Source organism: Opisthocomus hoazin, chromosome 4 (assembly GCF_030867145.1).
Source record: "Opisthocomus hoazin isolate bOpiHoa1 chromosome 4, bOpiHoa1.hap1, whole genome shotgun sequence".
Lineage (NCBI taxonomy): Eukaryota > Metazoa > Chordata > Aves > Opisthocomiformes > Opisthocomidae > Opisthocomus > Opisthocomus hoazin.
Window position 1 is genome coordinate 23,765,547 of NC_134417.1, and position 21,243 is coordinate 23,786,789.

At 50.2% G+C, this 21,243-nt stretch overlaps 1 protein-coding gene across 2 annotated transcripts in view; it reads left to right on the plus strand.

Annotated features, from left to right (window-relative positions):
* Nucleotides 1-21,121, plus strand: part of SLC7A14 (solute carrier family 7 member 14) — a 32,703-nt gene extending 11,582 nt beyond the window's left edge. For both annotated transcript variants that reach the window (XM_075418334.1, XM_075418335.1), the window contains exons 2-8: nucleotides 2,512-2,911; nucleotides 9,124-9,360; nucleotides 10,127-10,344; nucleotides 12,285-12,431; nucleotides 12,816-13,024; nucleotides 13,588-14,465; nucleotides 16,957-21,121. In XM_075418334.1, coding sequence (XP_075274449.1) covers nucleotides 2,608-2,911; nucleotides 9,124-9,360; nucleotides 10,127-10,344; nucleotides 12,285-12,431; nucleotides 12,816-13,024; nucleotides 13,588-14,465; nucleotides 16,957-17,279 — 2,316 coding nt within the window. In that variant the 5' untranslated portion in view covers nucleotides 2,512-2,607 and the 3' untranslated portion in view covers nucleotides 17,280-21,121. The remainder of the gene's footprint in view (nucleotides 1-2,511; nucleotides 2,912-9,123; nucleotides 9,361-10,126; nucleotides 10,345-12,284; nucleotides 12,432-12,815; nucleotides 13,025-13,587; nucleotides 14,466-16,956) is intronic.
* Nucleotides 21,122-21,243: the final 122 nt, after the last annotated feature.

The window sequence follows — 21,243 nt, forward strand, 5'->3', positions numbered from 1 at the left end:
TCTCATTATGCTTTTCCTTACAAGAGTTAGGAGCTGGCTCTTCAGTGTCTATTGTTTTCACCTTGCAGTGGGTGTTGGCATGAGTAGACCAAGGATGGGCTCACTTTGGAAAGAGATCTTCTTACGGTACAAACCACATGAGAATATTATGCAGAGATAAAGGTGTCTAGATTGTAACACCAGTCAGATACTTCTGCCCAGCTTCTGGGCTAGTTCAAGTGAAATTGCTGCAAGCCTAAGCATAGCAACCTCAGTCTTTCAAACTCAACTAGGAGCACCCGTAAAGTCCCAGTAAGGAAAACAGTTAAATAAAGGATGGGAAATGGTTGGATGAAATGCAGCAAGACCTCTTTGCCAGCCTGTGGTTCAGAGATGCTGTGCTCTGGATAAGAGGAGGATGAATTTTGGGTGGTGATCACTTTGCTTAGAGGAGTTGTTTTCCCGGTGGCTGATGCACAGCCCTGGCAGAGCAGAGCCACCCTGGAAGCGCCAGCACACGGGCACGCTGCCCCGAGGGCTGCTCTGCTGCATGCCGGCTGGCGCAGACCCACTGTGCTCTGGCTCAGCTTCCCCCTTCCATCACAAACCTTCATTTAAACCAGAAAGTAAAACCGACCCAGAGATCCAGCCCGTGCTGCAAACCAGCTGACTCCCCGAGCAACCCAAAGGCCAAATTCTGTTTTTATTCTCAACCCAAAGATGCACATTTGCTCAAGACTGGTAACAAGTTTTCCTTCTTATTATTCTTAGCTAGAACATCCAGCCTTTCAGCTTGCAATTGCTCGAGGTAAAAAATCACCACAATTTGAACTGTGATCAACCAAAACATGAAATGAATGCTGTGTTAGATTTAATAAACTCCAGCAACACAAGACTGCCTGGTAGACACAGTGTAATTTGTTTTGGATGTAAAGATGGAAAAATAATTGTTTTGTCTTCAAGGCAATTAAAAAAAAATAGATTTCTGTATTAACAGGAAAGAAGCTGCCAGGCTAAAATTCATATTTAATAAACCGTTTTTTATGTTCCCTTATGTTAGCATGCAGAAATTGTCAATTCTTGTTAATTTGCTCAAAGCCAAGAAGTCATCACATGTCACTAGGAAGCCATTGCTGCTGGTGTTAGGAGCTTGCCTGAGAACTACGCAGTTTGCTAAAGAATAGCAGAAAGGGGGGGGGGGGGGACATGGCAGTTAGTGAATAGCTCTCAAAAATATGGCTTAACATGAAAAACCACAGAGAAAGAGAAACCCAAGATAATTTCATGATTTTTAAGACAATCGTAGAGCAAATGGGTTCAGGCAGGATAATTTAGAAGTATTTGAAAATGGCTGCAGCCGGTCGTGCTGTCGGCCACTCACTCTCTGGTGGGCAGCAGAGCCAGCACTGCTTCTGCCGAGCTTCTCCCCCAGCTTGCCTTAACTACACAGAAACCGGACCCCAAAGCGTGTTGCAGTTACACCAGAAAAATCATATTTCTTAGTTTAAAAGAAATAAGTATTCCTAAACCAATATTTAAAGAACTAGAAAAGGAAGTGATAAATTGAATGAAGAAACCATACTAAGGACTTTTTATAACCACACAATTCATGGGACCTGAACAAGCAGCATCCTTTAAAACTTTCCCTTTAGAAGCACAGAATCACAGAATCATTAAGGTTGGAAAAGACCTCTAAGATTATCAAGTCCAACCATCAGCCCAACACCACCATGCCTGCTAAACCACGTCCTTTAGGGTTTGCCAGGACGATCGCAGCACGCAAAAAGAAAAAAGAACCAGTAGATCCAGAGAGCTGCAAGAGTCAACTTCTGTAGCACCAAAAAAGAGAAAATCAGTCATCCCTGTGATGGCTAACTCGTGGTGACCAAGCCCCGTAGCCAGCCACAGCCCAGCACAGGGAGGCAGCAGTCTCAGCACACTGGGCACAGGAGCAAAGATACAGTCCCGCTCTTTCTTTTTGCAGTGCAGATGGAGCACAGCCATGTCCCGCAGCAGGTCCCATGTAGATGGGCACGGTGATGGTGGGCTGACACGTGGTGCCCACAGGAGCATCCCCACTCCCAGGACATGCTGTGGTGCTGCCGAGCATGGGGCCGAGCTTGGTCTCCACCGCGACCCAAGGTGCCACAGCAGCCACCAGCACCTCGCAGTTACACATAGCCGTCATCGTTTTTGGTAGCAGTTAAGCTGCGTAATGGGTACACAGAGGGTATCAGGTTCCTGCTGCTTATGGGGCTGTATTAATAACTGGGACTAAAATAATGCAGACAAACATAAAGGGGGGGCAGAACATCTCTGTTGGACAAAACAACTGCGATGGAAAAAGGAAAAAGGAGATTTCTACACAGCAGCAGCGGTGGCGTAAACAAAGATCCCCTTGGCCCGCAGGGCTCTCCCAGCGCTGGAGCCTGGCCAGAAACCAGCTCAGGGGCCCCTTTCAGTTCCTCCATGCAGAGCACATCCCTCTTTCTTTGCTATTGCACTTAAAAACCATGTTCCTCTCTCTTGCAGCCAGACTGCCAGCGTAGGAGGGAGATGCAGCCACAGCCCTGAGTGGGTGCTGCCGAAACCGTCCGTGACCCACCTCCGTGGAGCCCAGCACCAGCCATGAGCCGCTTCTTCTCACGCCTGGACCCGCGGCGGGTGCCGTGGGGAGCAGCAGGCCATGCCCTGCGTGCCCGCGTCCTGCGCACCAAGCCCGTGGAGTCAATGCTGGAGGGTACGGGGACCGCTGCTGCCCAGGGTGCCAGGCTGGCCAAGGTCCTCACGACCCTCGACCTCATCTCCCTTGGCGTTGGGAGCTGCGTGGGCACTGGCATGTATGTGGTGTCCGGCCTGGTGGCCAAGGAGATGGCAGGACCTGGGGTCATCGTTTCCTTCATCATTGCTGCTGTTGCCTCCATCTTGTCAGGTGAGTCATGCGGGTGGGATTTTTGAGGAACACACTATTTCGTCCATCCTCTGGCTCCATTCATGGGTGGACACCTGGCAGGACCCACACTCAGCAGCACAAGCTACGAGGGGACAATAACTTCCCCATAGCCTGAAACACCATTTCATACTGGGCTTACCCATCTCATGGGGTGAACCATCTCTGATTGCCCAAATGTTGCACCAAACCCTGTACTGGGAGGCGGCAGCCAGAGCGTAACTACTCCTGATGAGCTGCTGATGGCTTCCCCAAGGATGGACCCTGTGGTCAACACATTTTAAAACACCAGTAAGAGTTTTGCAGCACATGTCCCAGGCAGAGAGTACAGCCAAGTCGCAGCACTGGAGCAAGAGCTCAGCATGGCTTGTGGGACCCCCTGTTTCAACACGAGGGATATCGGTGGCTTGAGTAGCACCAAGGCCAACCACCAAGGCTTTTGCTGTGGACACTGCTAACAGTAAAACAGTTCCTCACTTAGTTTTGGAGTTGATTTTGTTGGCTTCTATTCACACAGGACCACTCTTTTTATTTCCAAACAAAAAACTCAACAAACAAATGTGCGGAGAGAGAAAAATTACATATTTTACTGAAAAGCTGGTGAATTCCATCTCCTCCGTAGGAACCCAGCTGAGCATATGGCTCGAGCTGCGGTTTCCACATGAAGCCAGTACTGCTGGCATTTGTCCTTTCCAGATCAGTGCTAACACGATGATGTGATGTTCCTGCTCTCCCTGCTCAGAGGACCTTGCATGCTGTGTCAGTCTGGTATCCAGCTTTTATCTGCAGGTTGGGTGAGGAAACTTGAGTAAATGGCAAAGGGCTTTGGTGGAAGACAGGAACAGCAAATACAGCAAAATGACCTGGCTCAGCTTTTCAAGTCTCTGGATTTTTGCAGGGGGTGGTGGAAGCACATCATGCTCTTTCCCTGGAGGCTGCAGTGCTGCTCCGTGGAGATGCCACCAAAGCGTGTGTGCGTTTGAACCCCCTGCAGCCCTGCAGCCCAGAGGCACAACGCTGGGCACAGCACGGGGACGAGCGTCACACTCTCCCCAAAGCCACGCCGGGGAAGGAGCCCCGTGGTGCTGGCTGGGGTCCCAGCTCCCCAGCTGGGCCCCAGTGACCAGGCACCGCGGACACATTTAGAGCTGGTTCAGCCCAGAACAAGAGCTGAGAACACGCAATGAGATCTGACGCTTGTTTGAGATCCCAGCAGAACAAATGCAACAAAATGCTTGGTTTTTTGACTGAGGCAGTAGATAGCATCAGTGTCTTTATCCTTTCCCACTGCCCACTTTCTCTCCTCTGCGAGGGTTTTCTGGCTGTGATGCAAACCAAGAGCTAACGGAGCTTGGGTGGGTCTCATCTAACAAAAACACGCTGTCCTCCAAAAGGGGCTTTTTCACCCCAGACGTGAGCCCTGCCCCTCAGCAGGGAGCTCCCCCCACCTTCGCCCACGGGAGCCCGTGCCGCTTCCCGCTCAGCTTTCATCTCCCCTTGCTTTTGTAGCCCTGGGAAAGTGTTTTGCAAAGGATGCAGTGTTTTGATAGTCTCCTTGGCCGCTTCCTCACTGCAGTGTTGAAGCTGCTGTTGTTTATAACAGCAACACGTTTTTGGCAAGTAAAACTGAACAAGGGTTCAGGAGCCGGACAGGCTGTCGGGGACGCGATTTCAGCTCTTGCATCACAGTCATTCCCTCGGGCAAGTGTACAGGGGGAGATCTGAAGGAGTTTCTCACAGAGCCAGGTGGGACCACCAGATCACCTACTTCCCCTTGGTGCATCACAGATCACCAAGTCAGATCCCACTGCCTGCAAAGCGAGCCCAGGAGGGTTTTGGCTAAAAAAAAAGCCCCTTCCAGAAAGCCATTCAGCTCCCCCAGGAGACACCCACAGGGAAGTCCCACTCGGCAGGTCCTGCCGTGGGGAAACCCCCCTCCCAGCCTGGCTTCAGATACAAATTTTTCCAATTTCATCTACCCAACAAATTCCAGTTATGCTTTCCCCTAGGTTTAAGCAACATGTGCCCTGTCAGGGTACTTGCAGACATGGTACAACTGATTAAACTGATAAATTAAATGAAATCAACCTCTTTCAGTCTCTCACTGGAAGGCCTTTTATTCAGCTCTCAGACAGCAACCTTTGCCCAGCTTCCCAGCAGAAGGGACACCCCAGGCTGCCTCCACCAGCCGCGACCCGCAGGATTCCTCACCCTGGTGTCTAACCAAAAGCACTTGTTGGTAGAAATCAGCAGTTTGCCTCTTGCCCAACCCCCTGACCCTCTGCAGAGCCTTTTCCACCAGCCGTTGCTTGTCCTTGTAGGGGTCTCCTTTCCTGAAATAGTACAACCTTGTTGATCGCGTTTTGCAACCTCCTTACTGTGAGCTCAGGCAAGGGTCAGGTCCTCCCCCATGATGGTTACTAGTGTGGGACAGTTTTCTCTGCCACACAACCCCACAAGCTTTGGTACCAGGCTGTGCAAGGAAAGAAGAGACTCTCTCCCACGGGAACTGCTCTGCAACCCCAGCAGCCCTGGATGAGAGTTTCAAGCACCAAGCCACACAGCTTTGGAACACACTGCCATGCTCTTACCTGGTACCCATACAGGAGCAGGCTCAGCGACAGCCGGGGTGCCCGACGGAGCAGAGGAGAGCTGAGCATGTGCCTCAGGTGCTGCCTGGCTGCAGGACCAGGGCCGGGGTGAGGGGCTTCAGCTGCAGCTGATCATGAGCTGCTTGGGCGGTGCTGGAGAAATAGGAGTCTTCTTTCTCAGGAAGCTTTCTTTATGGAGCTGCCTTTTGTATATCTACACACAGTGATCGTGAAACACAACGAACAGGCTTGGTGGCTTGCTATCCCAAAAAATAGGATTTTGCCACATAGCTGCCTTGACAAATTGGCTGTTCTTGTTTCATGAAGGATGGTCCCTCTGGATTTCTTGCGTGGTAGCGTGAATTAATTGGTGTTACCTCCAGCACTGCGGAAAGGCCCCTCCCCAAAGGATTGTTTCACCTGAACATCACTCCCATCGGTGCCAGTGCCCTGTGGGATGCCTCTTGGTCCCCTTGTGTTCTCGTGCCAGGCAGCAGCAGGAGAGTCAGCTTCCACACCGCAGCCACCACTGCCCCAGCACACTGAAAGCAAGGCAGCAGCCAAGAGGATGCACTGAGCTGCGGTGCTTGCTCCAGCCCCTTGTACCACCAGTTCTGCTGCCCAGCGGCTGTTGCAAGGCAGAGTTTGAGGCTGAAGCCAGCCAAGGCACCACACACCAGCAAAAGTCCCCACCAGGCAGGTCAGGATGCCCAGTATGACCCCAAGCCACCACTAATATGAAAACATCTAACCCGTATGCATGTGCTATATGGAAAGCTGCTGGCTGCCTCGCCTCCTACCCCCGAACGAGACAAACCAGAGAATGGAGAGGACAATTAAATCTGAAAAATAGGGGCTTATAGATGTGATCTTGGAAGAGACAATGTCACGAACCAAACTGCTCAGCTGTGTTTGTGTCCTTCTGAATAATGTCAATAACTGTATAATTACACCAGCATAATGACTGTCACACCAATTACACAGCGTAGCTGGTGTCTTCTGTAAGAAGACTGCTCTTCCAAACAACCACCGTGTTGGTTTGTTTTCCGCAGAAACTTGCAATCACTCTTGACTGGAGGGAAAAACAAGGAATCTGTCTCCAAATTCAAGGAGTCGTGGCGGGGAGAGGATGGCCAGGCTCCGCCTGCACTCCTGGAGCTGGGCTGGCTGCGTGGGGGCACTGGGGGAGCTGCATCTCCCTGGGGACTGAGGGATGAGGAGCCAAATAGCCGGGGCTGTCAAGGGGTAACTGAGTAACACAGTTTTATTATGCAGTTGTATTGCCATAATAATAATAATAATAATAATAATAATAATAATGCACTACTGATGCAGCAGAGATTAGTGAGATACAATCTGCATCCTAATAAGTTATTATATTATCTTCCTTTTTAAGCATGGAGGGAAGTGCTGGGAACCCCATTTCTGATGGAGGACCTGCAGCACGGCAAAGCAAAGTGATTTCATTGATGCCATCCAATACGGCCAGTGGCAATCAGGGATGGATGGCAGATCTTGCATCTCATGTCCGCCAGACTGGATACTGCATGCTGTGATAAAAACACTGTTTATTTTCTTAATATGTGCTGATACCTAATGCAGATATCCACAATGTGTTGCTGTGTGCAACGCATAGTGAAAGATTACTCTTCTATTTTGGGATCCTGGTAGAGTAGTTGAAAACTCAAACATTTTATACATATTAATATCTTTTCTTTGCCGTTATCATTCTGTATCTATAACAATCCTCTTTAAGCCTTATCTTGTCATTGGCTAAAAGTAGAGCTGCCTCTAAGAAAGATTATATGATTTTTAAGGCCATTGAAGAGAGAAACTAGATACTTGTCCCCATCAGAGCACCTATTTCATAAATCATTCAGCCTGTAGTTGTCTGTGAATGGCTTACCTTTGCCAAGTGCATGCATTTTTCATCAGCTTTGAATAATGAGTGTCTGTAGAGCTGGGTGATGGGGATGTCTTGCGGCTCCTGCAGTTGGGCCTGCTTTATAGAGATCAAGTTTTGAAGAGTCACAGCCAGCATCATGCATGCAAGTTAAGCAGTGAATGGATTGTAAAGATCCTCCAAAATCAAGAAAGCAGTACCACCAAAGTCATCTTAGGGATTCAATAATTCTGTGTTTGTACTGTGTAAAAATTGCACTTACGGTAAGAGCAGCAACCTCATAACATTTTTATAAATTATTCATTCCTCTCTCTATACTGAACTGATTGCAATTTTGAAGCAATTATTATCTTCTAAATAAAGAAAAGTAGTTGATAAAGAACTCAAGAATTACTACATGTTTACACAACGATAAGGACAGCCCTAACCCATTAACCCATACGAGCTGAACCGGGGTCTTTGGGGCAGGGGCTTAGTCGCTGTTAGACATGCAGGATGCAGGGTGGCCTTCCAGCACTCGTTCTGACCAGTAGTTTGGGAATTTATGACTAAGTCCATCCATTCCTTCTAAACGAAAGCTAATTGTTAAGACAGCAATGTGTCGGGGTCAGGATTTTATTGAAAAGTATCCTGACATAGTAAGTAGACAAAGAGTTTGGAAAGTATTGAAGTCCACTGAAATGCCCTCCCAAACAGTTCCAGTTAATATTTCTTTGTGCTTTGCTTTTCTTCTTCTGCAAAGTTAGTTCTGCTATTATTCTTCAGAATGAGACGTACATGTAACATTTTTAAGTGTTAAAATAACTTACGTTCTCTGTGTAAGATGGCTTCAAACTCCTCTTGCATGGGTACAAATGAGAGCAGGGGTGATCAGAACAGTGCTCCTGCCTGGATCTGCATAGCAATAACCCAAGATCAGCGTTTGGAGATTCCAGTCAGGCAGGGAGAGGTGTAACCTTGTGTGAGCCCTCCTGTGGCGTTTTGCTCTAGGGTGAGCAACGCTGGTTGCTCTGGGAAGCACTGGTCCAGGATCCCGTGCAAGGGCTATAACCATCCCTGACCTCCTTGTGCCCAAATACTGTCCTCTGGTAGGTCTCACTGCCACCACCCATCCCAGGGATGTTTTCTGCAGCCAAAAGGACTGGGAGCTTGTCAGTATGTTGATACCACAAATAAAACATTTGAGAGAAACATTCTTGGAAAAAATAATATTGTGGTGTCACTGTTTGATGGGGAAGAAGAGGTATCTATCACCGTCAAAGCTACTGCAGGGAAACAGCGCTCCAAGGACCACACCACCAGCACTGCCCAGTTCTGCTCCCTGTGCCTGGATCTCCCCCAGCTTCGGTTATGTGCCCATGGGGGCTGCAGCTGCCCATGCCGGAGGGTCCCACATCAGGGGCACACACCAGCGAGAGGGCTCTTCTACAACAGACCATAAAGATTTGGGTGGCTTGAACTGTGTATCCTCAAAGAAATTCCATCACAGCTGATATTAATGGGGAAATGGGTTGCTTTTTAAGCCAAGCAGTTGGGGAGAGAAGATTACCATGGGCTGCTGTCATGTCTCTGGGCTCCTCCTGATGCTGCCTACAGCCCTGGGCACCTCCTAGCACCTCAGACAGGTGGGACCAAGGCAGTTTTACTTTTTCCTTTTCTAAGCACTTTTTCCTTATGTTGCTTTGTATTTTTCTAAACAGGCGTTTGCTATGCTGAGTTTGGCGTGCGGGTCCCCAAGACCACGGGCTCTGCCTACACCTACAGCTACGTGACGGTGGGGGAGTTCGTGGCGTTCTTCATTGGCTGGAACCTCATCCTGGAGTACCTGATCGGCACGGCCGCAGGCGCCAGTGCCCTCAGCAGCATGTTCGACTCGCTGGCCAACCACACCATCAGCCGCTGGATGATCAACAGCGTCGGGACCTTGAACGGACTAGGTGCGTCACACCACGCATAGCTACCTGCAGTAATTAGGGCCTGAAAAGTAATTGGAAGCTCGTCAGAAGTCAGACGTGGATATTAGGCTTCATTCATTATTTACCACCTGTCTGCCTCTGGTTCTTTGCCTTTGCAGTCTGGTTCAGAGATGGGATTTAGGGGGATGGGATGCTTTGAGCCCCTTCAGGTGAGCTGGCATTTAGCAGAACAAGCACACAGAAAAATCAGCCAAGTGTCAGAGGCTAAAGACAGCGCAGGAGCACTTCACCCAGTGCAAGCCCTCTCCTCAGGCTCGTTAAGGCACACGCAGAGCTATGTTAGAGAGTACGAGCTGGTGTCTGCAGTACCGCCACGTAGAAACTCAGGGCTGTGGTGGTCCTTTATGACCGCCAGTTCCAGCAACAGTCCGTGTTCCTACCAGTAAGTGAAGCAGCTAGCTATCCTGTAGCTGTGTCAGGAAAACTTAATGTTTGATTGACTTTTAGTTAGTACTTGGCAGATACATGTTATGCAAACTGGGACCTGATCATTTGTTTGCTGCCCTCCCAAAACTCCTAACACTTGTCTCAGCAAGATTTATCACCTCAATAAAACAGCTGTAGCTAGCGGAGGCAGGGGCATCTGGAGACCACCTTTGCAATGAGATCAAGGAGTTCTGCAAAGCCTCCGGGTCTGAAAAGCACTTTTAAAAGCCCCCACAGAGTTTCTGGAGATGCTACCCACAACCATGGAGGGAGAGTTACACACCTCTTTTCTCTTACCCAGGGAAAGGAGAGGAGTCGTACCCTGACCTTCTTGCTCTGGTCATTGCTGTCATTGTCACGATCATCGTGGCCATGGGGGTGAAGAACTCGGTGGGGCTGAACAACGTGCTCAATGTCATTAATCTGGTAGTCTGGATCTTCATCATGATTGCTGGTCTCTTCTATGTCAAAGGTGACAACTGGTCTGAAGGGCAATTCCTGCCGTTTGGATGGCCAGGGGTAAGTCATGGGTGCACGGAGGGACACCCAGCACCTAAGCGGTGCCACCCACCTGCCGCACGCTCAGCTTTGCTCGTGGTATGGGCATCCTACTTCCACTGCAATCCCCAACCCTCAACCCTGCCAAACCCACCTGCACTTTGGCCAGGGACCTCCAGCCTCCACCACTGCAGGCTTGGATCCAGACCTCCTTGCTCTGCCAAATCCAAAGTGTACAGCAATGCTTGGCCCGTATCTTCTGCTACCGCTTAGAATAAACCCAGAACTTTTCCAAAATGTCCTCCTGGAGAGCCAAACTCCTTGTGTAAGTAGACATCAGAAAATGCCACTAATTGCCAGGCAACGGAGCAAAATGCAGTGGCCATCCGAGACAGGGCGCTCGGGAGGAGGTGGCTCAGCCTCCGCGGAGGGAGAGATACTTGTGTTGGCTGGTTTTCAACAACAATGTTCTCAGGCATTTGTTTTGAGCACTTCATAATGCCACCTGCCAGTACTTATTTTATAGATGTTCCCTCAAAGCTTACTGAGAATTTGGACATATTTGGCTTTTCTAGCTTGCTTGCACTGGTTTTTATCCAAGGATGAACAGAGACTGAAAATATCTCAGCTGGCCTAAACCCAAGATAATTTCTCAGATTTACACTGCTCGACTCCATCAGGGTGTTGTGCAGAAAAATAAGCAAGAAAGTAAAGTAAAACAAGAGTCTTGATTATTGAAAGGGTCCCAAGCTGCCATACAGTCCCTGTACCTCCCTTCGGTAAATCAATACCTCTCTGCCAGAGAACAACAGAAGAGCACTGAGGCCCGTTTGAGAGCAGAGGTTATATTTATCTTTGGATTGTGCATGGCTTTTTATGCCATATAATAGGAATGAAAAAGAGAAAATAGAAAATAGCTGTTTTGCTCCAATTATATCAATATATGTATTATGCTTACCAAATATCTCCTGGCAAAACCCCATTGTTTGAAAAGATACATATCCAAAACACATCAAAACTGATAGGGTCTTCCTCTCATTTTCAGCTGGTTGGTTGTCTCCCAAACTGTTTGTGTAAGTAAATCCACCACAGCAGAAGCATGAGATCCCCAGGAGCATAGGGGATACTTTAACAAGGTAGTTACATGTAATCCCCTGAAGGAGACAAGTTTTACTGTGTGCTCCATCCCTAGACAGCTGAGATGACAGAGGTGCGATGGACACCTGGTACCCAGCTAGCTAGCTAGATGTATGTGAGGGTTTTACGACTGCAAATCAGCTCGCTCCTTACAGCCACATAGTCTTTAGCCTGCTTCAGCTTTTCTTCCCTATAAATGTCCTTGCTACTATTGTCTATTTTAATAAATCACATTAAAAAAAAATAGCAGTGAAAATAATTCCTCATCCAAGTGCTCCAACGTGTGCTCCTAACCTGTCTGCAGCTTCCAAGCAAAACAGAGGTTGTTTGGAAAGCGGCACACATCTGACTGGTGCTGCTCTCTTCTGCTTCCTCTGCGAGTGGATCTTGCTGCCACATGAGACATCTTGCTAAGAAGGAATGCATAAACATGCTCCAGATCCCTACTAATACAAACAGATTTGGGGTGGAGTATTGCGAAAGCAAACCTGAAATTGGTGAATTGTCTCCTCTGTCGCGGCCCGGATCTCCCCACAGATTCGGGCACTGTGTGGGCACGAGTGGGTAGTGCACCACGAGTGAGCTGCAGAAGCCTCCAGTGACTCGGGCTGCATGTTGAAATCTTTTCCCTAGACCAGATCACTGGGTTATGGGTGTCCCCGGGGTCGGTTCCCAGATGGGAACACCCAACTGATCTGATCTGCTCCACTCACCCTTTGGCTCAGACAAAGCAGAACTGGGCTCCTTCCTTTTTGCTCAGTTCCCTCTCCCTTGTTGGGTGCCTGTGGCCTTCCTGGTGCTGAGACACTTGGTCCTCCACGCAGGTGCTCAAAGGGGCCGCGACGTGTTTCTACGCCTTCATCGGCTTTGACATCATCGCTACCACGGGAGAAGAAGCAAAAAGTCCCAACACCTCCATCCCCTATGCCATCACGGCCTCGCTCGTCACATGCTTGACGGCATATGTGTCCGTAAGTACTAGCTATACATATGTCAACATATGTAAATATATATGTATGCATAGATATACACATATACACAAAAAAATATTTATACAGTGTGTCCCTTCTGGGGATCTGCATGGCTCCCCTCCCCATGAGCCGGGCTGCCAGTCCGACCCTTGGACAAGGGCTCTTTCTTTGGTGGGAGCTGGGACATCAGCTGTGTTTCCGTGTGACTGCAGTGTGCTGCCGACGCTCCCCTCGGACTCATTTGCACATAGAGGTGTAATCCAAATCAGACGTGAAATATTTTGGCATTGCACCTTTCAGAAGCAGCCCCTGCACCCTGCGAGTCCTCAGCGGCCCCCAGAGCTGCTTCTGACACCCGTGTCCTGCTCCTCTCGCCTTCCCCAGGTGAGCATCATCCTCACGCTGATGGTGCCCTACGACGCCATCGACACCGAGTCCCCGCTGATGGAAATGTTTGTGGCCCACGGCTTCTACGCAGCCAAGTTTATCGTTGCCATCGGGTCCGTGGCCGGCCTGACTGTCAGCTTACTGGGATCTCTCTTCCCAATGCCAAGAGTCATTTACGCCATGGCTGGTGACGGGCTGCTCTTCAGGTCAGTCATGCCCATGATGGCATTTGTTTTTGCCCCCTTGGGACCCGCAGGGGAAATGTGCCGGAGGTGACAGGGGCTGTCCTGCACCCAGACAGCCCAGTGCCGTCACCACGGGGAACAGCAGGCACACACAGACTCAGCGCTTGCAGAATGGGGCACACACCAAACCAAAAGCCTGGGCAAAAAAAAATCAGGAGATCTACGCAAAAGCTGCTCATTTGGTGCCGATACCTAGAGATTCAACCTATGGGAGGATGAGCGTTGCATTCAAGAGTTGCTTGCAAAGGAGAGCAGCTTCTATGCGTAAAATTTTGGCATGTATTTGCACACATCCCAGTGCCCGTTTCAGATGGCACAGAGCTGCTTAGACCTAGCTCTAACTCCAGCTGCGGCCTCAGCAGTATTTCCAGTCTCTGGCTGTCTGGAGTCGAAGGTCCAGAAAGCAAGCAGAGCTGAAGGGTTCACAGCTCTGAGCCTGGTTCCTCCAGCCGGGTAAGCGTTATTGCAACAGGGAATCGCTGCGATCTGCAATTTTAACTTTCTGCATCTGTTTTGCACTCCAGATTTTTGTCCCACATCAGTTCTTACACAGAAACTCCTGTAGTGGCTTGTATCGTCTCCGGATTCCTTGCAGCTCTGCTTTCCTTGCTGGTCAGCCTGCGGGACCTGATAGAAATGATGTCCATCGGCACGCTGCTCGCCTACACGCTGGTCTCCGTCTGTGTCCTGCTCCTCCGATACCAGCCCGAGAGTGACATTGATGGCTTCGTCAAATTCCTCTCCGAGGAGCACACCAAGAAGAAGGAGGGAATCCTGGCCGACTGCGAGAAGGAGGTTTGCTCCCCAGGGAGTGAAGGAGAAGAGTTTGCTGGCCCACCGACCAACACATGTGGGGCAAAAAATCTGCCGTCGCTGGGGGATAACGAGATGCTAATTGGGAAATCTGATAAATCCACCTACAACGTGAATCACCCCAACTATGGCACGGTTGACATGACCTCAGGGATAGAGGCAGATGAGTCTGAGAATATCTACCTCATCAAGCTGAAGAAGTTGATTGGCCCTCGCTACTACACGATGAGGATCCACCTCGGACTGCCAGGGAAAATGGACCGCCCCACGGCAGCCACCGGCCACACGGTCACCACCTGCGTGCTCCTGCTCTTTGTCCTGATGTTCATCTTCTGCTCCTTCATCATTTTCGGGGCAGACTACATCTACGAGCAGAGCTGGTGGGCTATCCTCCTCGTCGTGCTGATGGTCCTGCTCATTGTCGTGCTGGTGTTTGTCATCTTGCAGCAGCCAGAAAACCCCAAGAAGCTGCCCTACATGGCACCTTGTCTGCCCTTCGTCCCTGCTTTTGCTATGCTGGTGAATATCTATCTCATGCTGAAGCTCTCCACAATCACATGGATCCGATTCGCCGTCTGGTGTTTTGTGGGTGAGTCCCAGATTCATTTATTTTAATTTTTTAACTGACATTCTTTTGAAAGGATGTTAATAATAACTTCCCTAATTAAACTGCTTAGGCTGATGCTTCTTCAGCTGGGATATACCCAGTCCTTCGCATTTGCCCCTTGTCATCCTGAAGTTCTTAGAAACCTCGGTTAATCAAGCCCCCAAACCACAGCTAAATGGAAAATTACACCTCCAGAAAATGTCAGTTTGATGGAAGTAAACTGCTCCATGCAAAGGTGACTGTTTTGATGAGTCTTTTGATGTAAAGTAGGTGGGTTCTGGAAATTGCCTTGCAGGCAGGTTTTCTACAGAAATCTGCCTAATTTCTTGCTATTTCACCCACTTGAGCTCTTCAGCAGCCCACACCAAAATCTTTGCACTGCATTTACAGCTTCCCAAAAAGCACCAAAAGCCCTGGGAGAGGCAGAGCCAAAGGATCTGTCGACCTTATCTCCTTTTCTTGGTCTAAGTCCTCAACTTTGTGACAGGGAGATCTTGGGACTCACAGGCTCTGTTGTGGTCCTTTTTTGCCACATCTAGGCTTCCTGGCACATAGCCAGGAGCCTGGCATGTCTATAGTTTCCCTTGCTTTATATTGCAATCCACTTACTTCACAAACCCAAGAGAAAAAGAGCAGCTGTCATAGCTCCTCCTGAAGGCTTGCAAGTCTGGATTATAGAGAACTGAATCAACAAGACAATATCAAAGCCAAGGACTTTTTACAGAGCAATAGTAACCCTGTGGGTAAACACATGTATTGCAGCAGCCTGCAGGAGCCCCAGTTGCAGACAACAGACCGTGAGCATGGTGCCAGCACCCAAAAGGACCATCCCTGGCCATGTATCCCACCAGCAGCCCTCCGCTTTGGGACCAGGGTTCAGTGTCCTGGGTTGAGAGGGAGAAAGTGGCGGGGAAAGAGAATGAGGATTTATGCAAAGGTCATAGTCAGCTGCCACCTCCTGTAAAAGCAGAAATTGCCTCTCCTGGAGGGGGGGTAGGCAAGCTCAGGCCACCACACCGGGCTCACCAGCCTTTGTGCTTTTCTCCGGTGCCTCCTGATGTTTGCAAATGTTTGACCTGAGAACCGGGAGATGACATGAACAGACCTTGGATCTCCCTTTGGCATCTTAGAGAGTTTAGACTAGTCTCATGGTTTCCATCCTTCAGGGGGAGGTTGCTACTTTTTATTCTCCATTTTGCCATTCCCTCTTTTGCTTCAGGTTGAGGACGGCAGTTATCCTGAGTCAGTCCTGCAAAACTGAGGTTCCGTAGTGAAGCTCCATCTCTGAGAGTCTCCTAACTCCAAGCCAAGCCGTTGGGCAGTAGCTGCCATGTGCACCCTTCAGCATGGAAAAGACATGCTCAGTCCTTTTTTTGGCCCTCAAAGGCAATAGGTGAAGCTGCAGATCCAGGGAAAGCCCTTTCACCTGGAAGCAAAGAAGACTCCAAAACACCAGTTTAATCCACTGTAATTAAATACTTTCCCCTGTGGGTACATCTAATACCTCTCCAGCTGCCAGCAGTGGCAAGGATTCAATTAAGCCATTCCATTAAGGTGTGATGGACTCCACCAGCCCCATCTATGGCTGCTCACCTGTTGGGGCAGACACATCCCGTTTATTTTTCCAGCAGAGCTGTGCAGTCCTGCCACACAGACTCGGGGTTTAACCTCACAAACAGTCCCTGTGGCCAGTCCACGGCATGTGGAGAAGTCTGGGTTTCTCTACGCACACGACTGGGGTAGGTTAATCCCAGGATCCACTGGAAATTCAGTCTCCAGATACATTTGCTTCTGGCGAAAGCATTGGTGCAGGAAGATGAGATCAGGTAGGGGCAGAGGGAGAAGATGAAATGAAACTCCTGAGGAGAGGAGAACAGAATTTCAGAGCTGTTTTAATACTGAATACACTCATCCTGACAACCCTGAGGCACACATGGCTGTGAGCACCAGGAGAGAGCCTGAGATGATAAGGAAACTCCAGAGAGAAAAGGGTAGCCAGGAGGGTAACAGGATGGCAACGCAGCTCGTCGGTGCTTGGGAGCCTCCGCACGTCTTCTGGGAGCTGCTGTCCCACCAAAGCTGCAGATGGCACGATCACGTGGCCAGCAGCGATCCATTGTGCCCAGCAGCGATCCCAGCTGATGTTTAAAACACACAGCCCTTGGGTCACAGCTGGCAGCCCAAAAACATGAACTCAACGTGTCTGAAGAGCAGACATCAACTACAACATACACTGGCTTAAAAAATATAGGCATATTTAGACACACTTAACCCTCACCAGCTGGCACCAGCCCAGCGCTGGGTGGGAGGACGCTGGCGGTGAGCCGGGCTGGATCACCAACCCATCCTGATGTGGGTTTTGGTGGGCAGGTGCCATTTTGGGGCATGGCGTGTTTATAGCAGTGCTTTAGCGGGGGTTGTGGGGCCAGTGTGCATGGCCTGGGTCCAACCCTTTCCCTTTCACCCGCCACAGGTCTGCTCATCTACTTTGGCTACGGGATGTGGAACAGCACGCTGGAGATCAGCGCCCGGGAGGAGGCCCTCCACCAGAGCACCTACCAGCGCTACGATGTGGACGTTGACCCCTTCTCCGTGGATGATGGCTTCTCCTGCACCACCGAGGGTGAGGGCTACCCAGGCTGGGGTCCCTCCGAGGACAAGGGCTTCTCATACCAGCAAATGGCAGGAGCAAAGGAAAGCCATCGGACGAGTAGCAGGTCGAAAAGCAAAGGCAGGCACAAACCGCCGTCAGAGGCTCTCATCGCCAATGACGAGTTGGACTACTCGCCCGAGTAGCGGGGCAGGCAGTGGGGCGCCGGGCTGCCCAGCCAATGAGGAAGGGTCCCCGCGGCTCCCCCATCCTGTCCCAACCTCCCCGGGTCCTCCACCACTACCCCGCTCACTTCCGGTCCTCGGGACACGCTCTGTGATTGCCGTTGACCATGAACCAAACACACCCGTGGCCCGTCCCAGCTCCACCAGTCTGGTCCTGCTCTGGTGAATGCCGGCTGATCCCCCGGCACCAGCTGATCTCCTGGCACCAGCCATGCCAGCGGAGGTGGTGGAGTGGGAGATGTGCCAAACTGGGAGGGTGTTGAGAAGTGGAAGGAGCCGTGTGAGGGGACAAGTTGTCCCTGGGGAATGTCCACCCAACAGTTGCAGCGGTGAGATGCCACTCTTACATTTTTGGCACTTTCTTAGCATGTGTGTTTTTTTCTTTGAACCACCTTAGAAGTAACAGCTGAGCCAGAGGGACAGATGCATAGGTAGCTACAAAATGGAGACGGACAAACCCTTTTCAAGGGAATAGCTCAGAGGTGGATCCAGGGATGCTGGTGTCATCACACAGGGTTTCCATGGCCCATTCCGGTGCAAAGGCACTTGATGCACACAGTAGTGCTACCCCGTGTCCATCCCCAGACCCCAAATCCAAGCATCCCAAATACTGGGATTTGAAATTAGTCCGTGCCTCAATCAAATCTTGAAGTCCCAGCATGGCCAAACATCTCAAATCTGCAGTTGGGAGCCTGGTCCCATTTCTGGTCTCATTTCTGGTCACAGCGAGGGCTGCGACCCCCTCTTGGCTCAACCCACCTTGCGTGAATAGTCAACAAGGACCACACGCTGTTCCTCTGAGCATCACCGGTCTGAGGCTGGGCGCTGTGTTCACCGCATTGTGTCTTTTACAAAAATGACTGCGCCGTAGTTCCCTTGCTGTGGTGAGCACATTCCACTGCTCGCTCTGGTCTCGGTGCTTCAGGGATGCATCCATGCCCTCGTGAAATAGCAACGCCCGTGGGTCAGCCACGTGTTGGCAGGGCTGGGCCACGCCTGGCAAGTGGGGAGGACTCAGCTGCTGACATCTCCCTCCCTGCTGCCGTCTCCACCATTTTCTCTGTTTCCGACCCTGGCTTGGTGGATACTGTACAAAAAAACACTGAAACACCGCTCGTTTTGTAAGTGTCCGTATTTCAGTTTGAAACCAAGCAGAGCTGGTGGCTCGAAGGGCAGAGGTGGTCAGCAGGTGGACGTTTCTTACAGTTAATCCCTCCGGCATGGCCAGAGCGCGGCCGTGACCCCCAGCAGTGCCATCAGGTTCCCCGCCACCAGCGTCCCCGCAGCACAGTCAGCGGTGATGGGGTTTGGTCGCAGCCACCACCTCCCCCAGCACAGACAGTAGCTGCGTTGCTGAGTCAGCGATTAGCAGCAGGTCCGGTTCCGGAGTCCATCACCAATGTGCTTAGCTTGAAACATTGTAATGGAGGAACATCTTTTCGAATAAATAATAACCAAGGAAGCACCCCATCAGATAGCGACACTCATCCTCCTCTCGGCTCCTGAAGGCTTGAGGGCTCGAAGACTCAAGGGAGAGGCTCTGTCCGTGGCTGCAAAAGTTTCCCACATGCAGCTGCTGTCCCAAATGGTGACAAACTACAGTCCTTTTCCCGGTGGAGAAGAGCATATGATTCTGCAGATCCTAACCCGGAGCGCCCCGGGCAAGTTTGGCCTCTGCGAGGGCTTCAGGATGAGAGCGAGGATTTGGTAAAAGGACCTGTAAGCTACGCTCTGGCATCCCCTCCGGCCGCCCACCCCTACCATGCTTCTGCCAGCAAAAATCCAGAGTGTGTCCCACCGAAAGGCTGTTTGCAATGTGCGTGTTGCTCACAGGCAAGCTTGGGAAACCTTTCCGGCGGTGCCGAGAGCCTCTCGCAAAGGTCACCTCTCACTTGCGCTTGTCCTCGATGCCTTAGAAGTACCCAAGAGAGATGGCACCTCGCAGGTCTGGCTTTACATTTTCAGGGAGAAAGATTGATGCTATTTTCCTACCAGCTCTTGTACTATACCATATCCGAGATAGTCGTGTTCGTCCTGCTTCCGCACGGTATTTGGGCATCTGCCGAACCACAGACTCATGCCCAAGTACCCTGTCAAATCAAAGCCTGTTTTTCCTTTTGCAGCCTTAATCTGTTGCTACAAAGCAGTTACCAGTACCAGTGTCTGTTGTCATGTCCGCTCTAGTTGCGCTGTGTAATTTGACAAGGGCTTGCTCCCTTGCTCTTTGGCGTCTGTAGGAACCTCTCCATTGGACCCATGCGTTGAGTGAAGCCCTTTGGCTGCTCTTGTTCCCCCTCGCCCACCCTCCTTCCCCTTCCCGAGGAAGCACCGGGGCAGGACGGCTGCACCATGTCCCCGGGACTGCCGGGAAAAAGCATGTGATGGCGCAGCGCTGCCTGGTGCGGATGGGCTGCCGTCAGCCCTCACCATGCCAGTGGGTAGGAGCCGTGCCCTCCTCCAAGCCCACCACATCCCACCTGATGTTGGAGGGTAAGGAGAAGGCAGCCGAGACGGAGGCTGGGTCTGGCCTGGGTCCCCCCACCCTGCTCCGAGCGGCAGTGCCAGGGGGACACGCGGGGTCAGCCCCTATTTGGGAGCTCGGGTGCTTTCCCTTGTAGCGGGCGTTGGGGTCTTCAGTGGGCGCAAGCAAAAGCTGCAAAGGCCAAAATGTTGAGGTGTGTCCATCACTTCTGGGCACCGCTGGCCCTGGGGGCAGTTTCGGATGCTGGAAGGAGGTACAAGTGCTTAATTTGCTGTAACCCCAAAATCCAGCCTTTCCCCCTGGGTGCCCTCAGGGAGGTTCTTGCGCCCCCAACCCATCGGGAGAGCCCAGGCAGAGTGGTACCACCCTGCTCCCACCACCGGTGAGAGGCACAGAGCCCCTCCACGCCTGACCACCCTCAGTGGGACACGCACCCCGGGAGGCCCAGCGCATGATACGGACGGAGCATAAATACCTCAGACCTTCCAGACCGACTCTAGAAGATCTCAATCCTTCCACAAATTCACTCCGCACGGTTACAACCGCTTGGTTGTGAGGCCCAGCACGCCGGCGTCCTCCACGCTCCGAACGACATGGGATGATGTAAATCCAGCTTGTAAATGATCTTCACTTCATTTTGTTTGGTCTTTCTGATGTATATCTTGCTTTTTTTCAAATGGTACTTTCTGGTGTAACAGTTCTCTGCAGTTCTGGTATGAAATCAGTGTATTTGTTTAAAAAAGTTTGTTCTGTTAATTTTTTTTGTGTGTGGTTTCCAAAAGCCCATTGGTGCACTGTACAATGGGATCTTGTGGTGTGTCATGAGGAAGAAAAAAAAAGTGCAGATATGTTATGGAGTGAATTTATTTTCAAATGATTGTGTTGTTGACAACTATATATATAATATATATATTATCAAGATACTAAGATAAAAAATCTAAATTTACCAAAATCTGTATATTTTAATAAATGCATAAAGCTTTATTGTGTGCCTTTACATCTAAAAATCAAACAGGAACTAACGGATTTTTAAAGAAAGCCAGAGACAAGTGTGTCTTAGTATCAGTTTCCATAGTAATGTAAATCTTTTAAATGAAAGACTATACCAAAAAATAAATTTTAAAAAATTTCCCATATAAATTTTGTTAAGCCAATCAGTACCTGAAGGCCTGGTATTTTTTCAATGCTAAATTGAAGCTAGAGATGAACAAATCTTGCCTTAAGTACTTCAAAACTTCCTTTGTAGAAGATCCATTTCAATGGGCTGACTTTGGAATTTACTTGCACTGTTGTGAAAAAAAAATGGTTATCGATTTACACAATAAAAAAAAAAGAAAAAGAAAAAAACCCTAAAGCCAATGACCACAGGTTGACTATTGCAGTGCGAAGCCCTGGGGAGCGCCGACGTCTTCCCGTCTGCTCGGTGTGCTGCAGGCACCCACC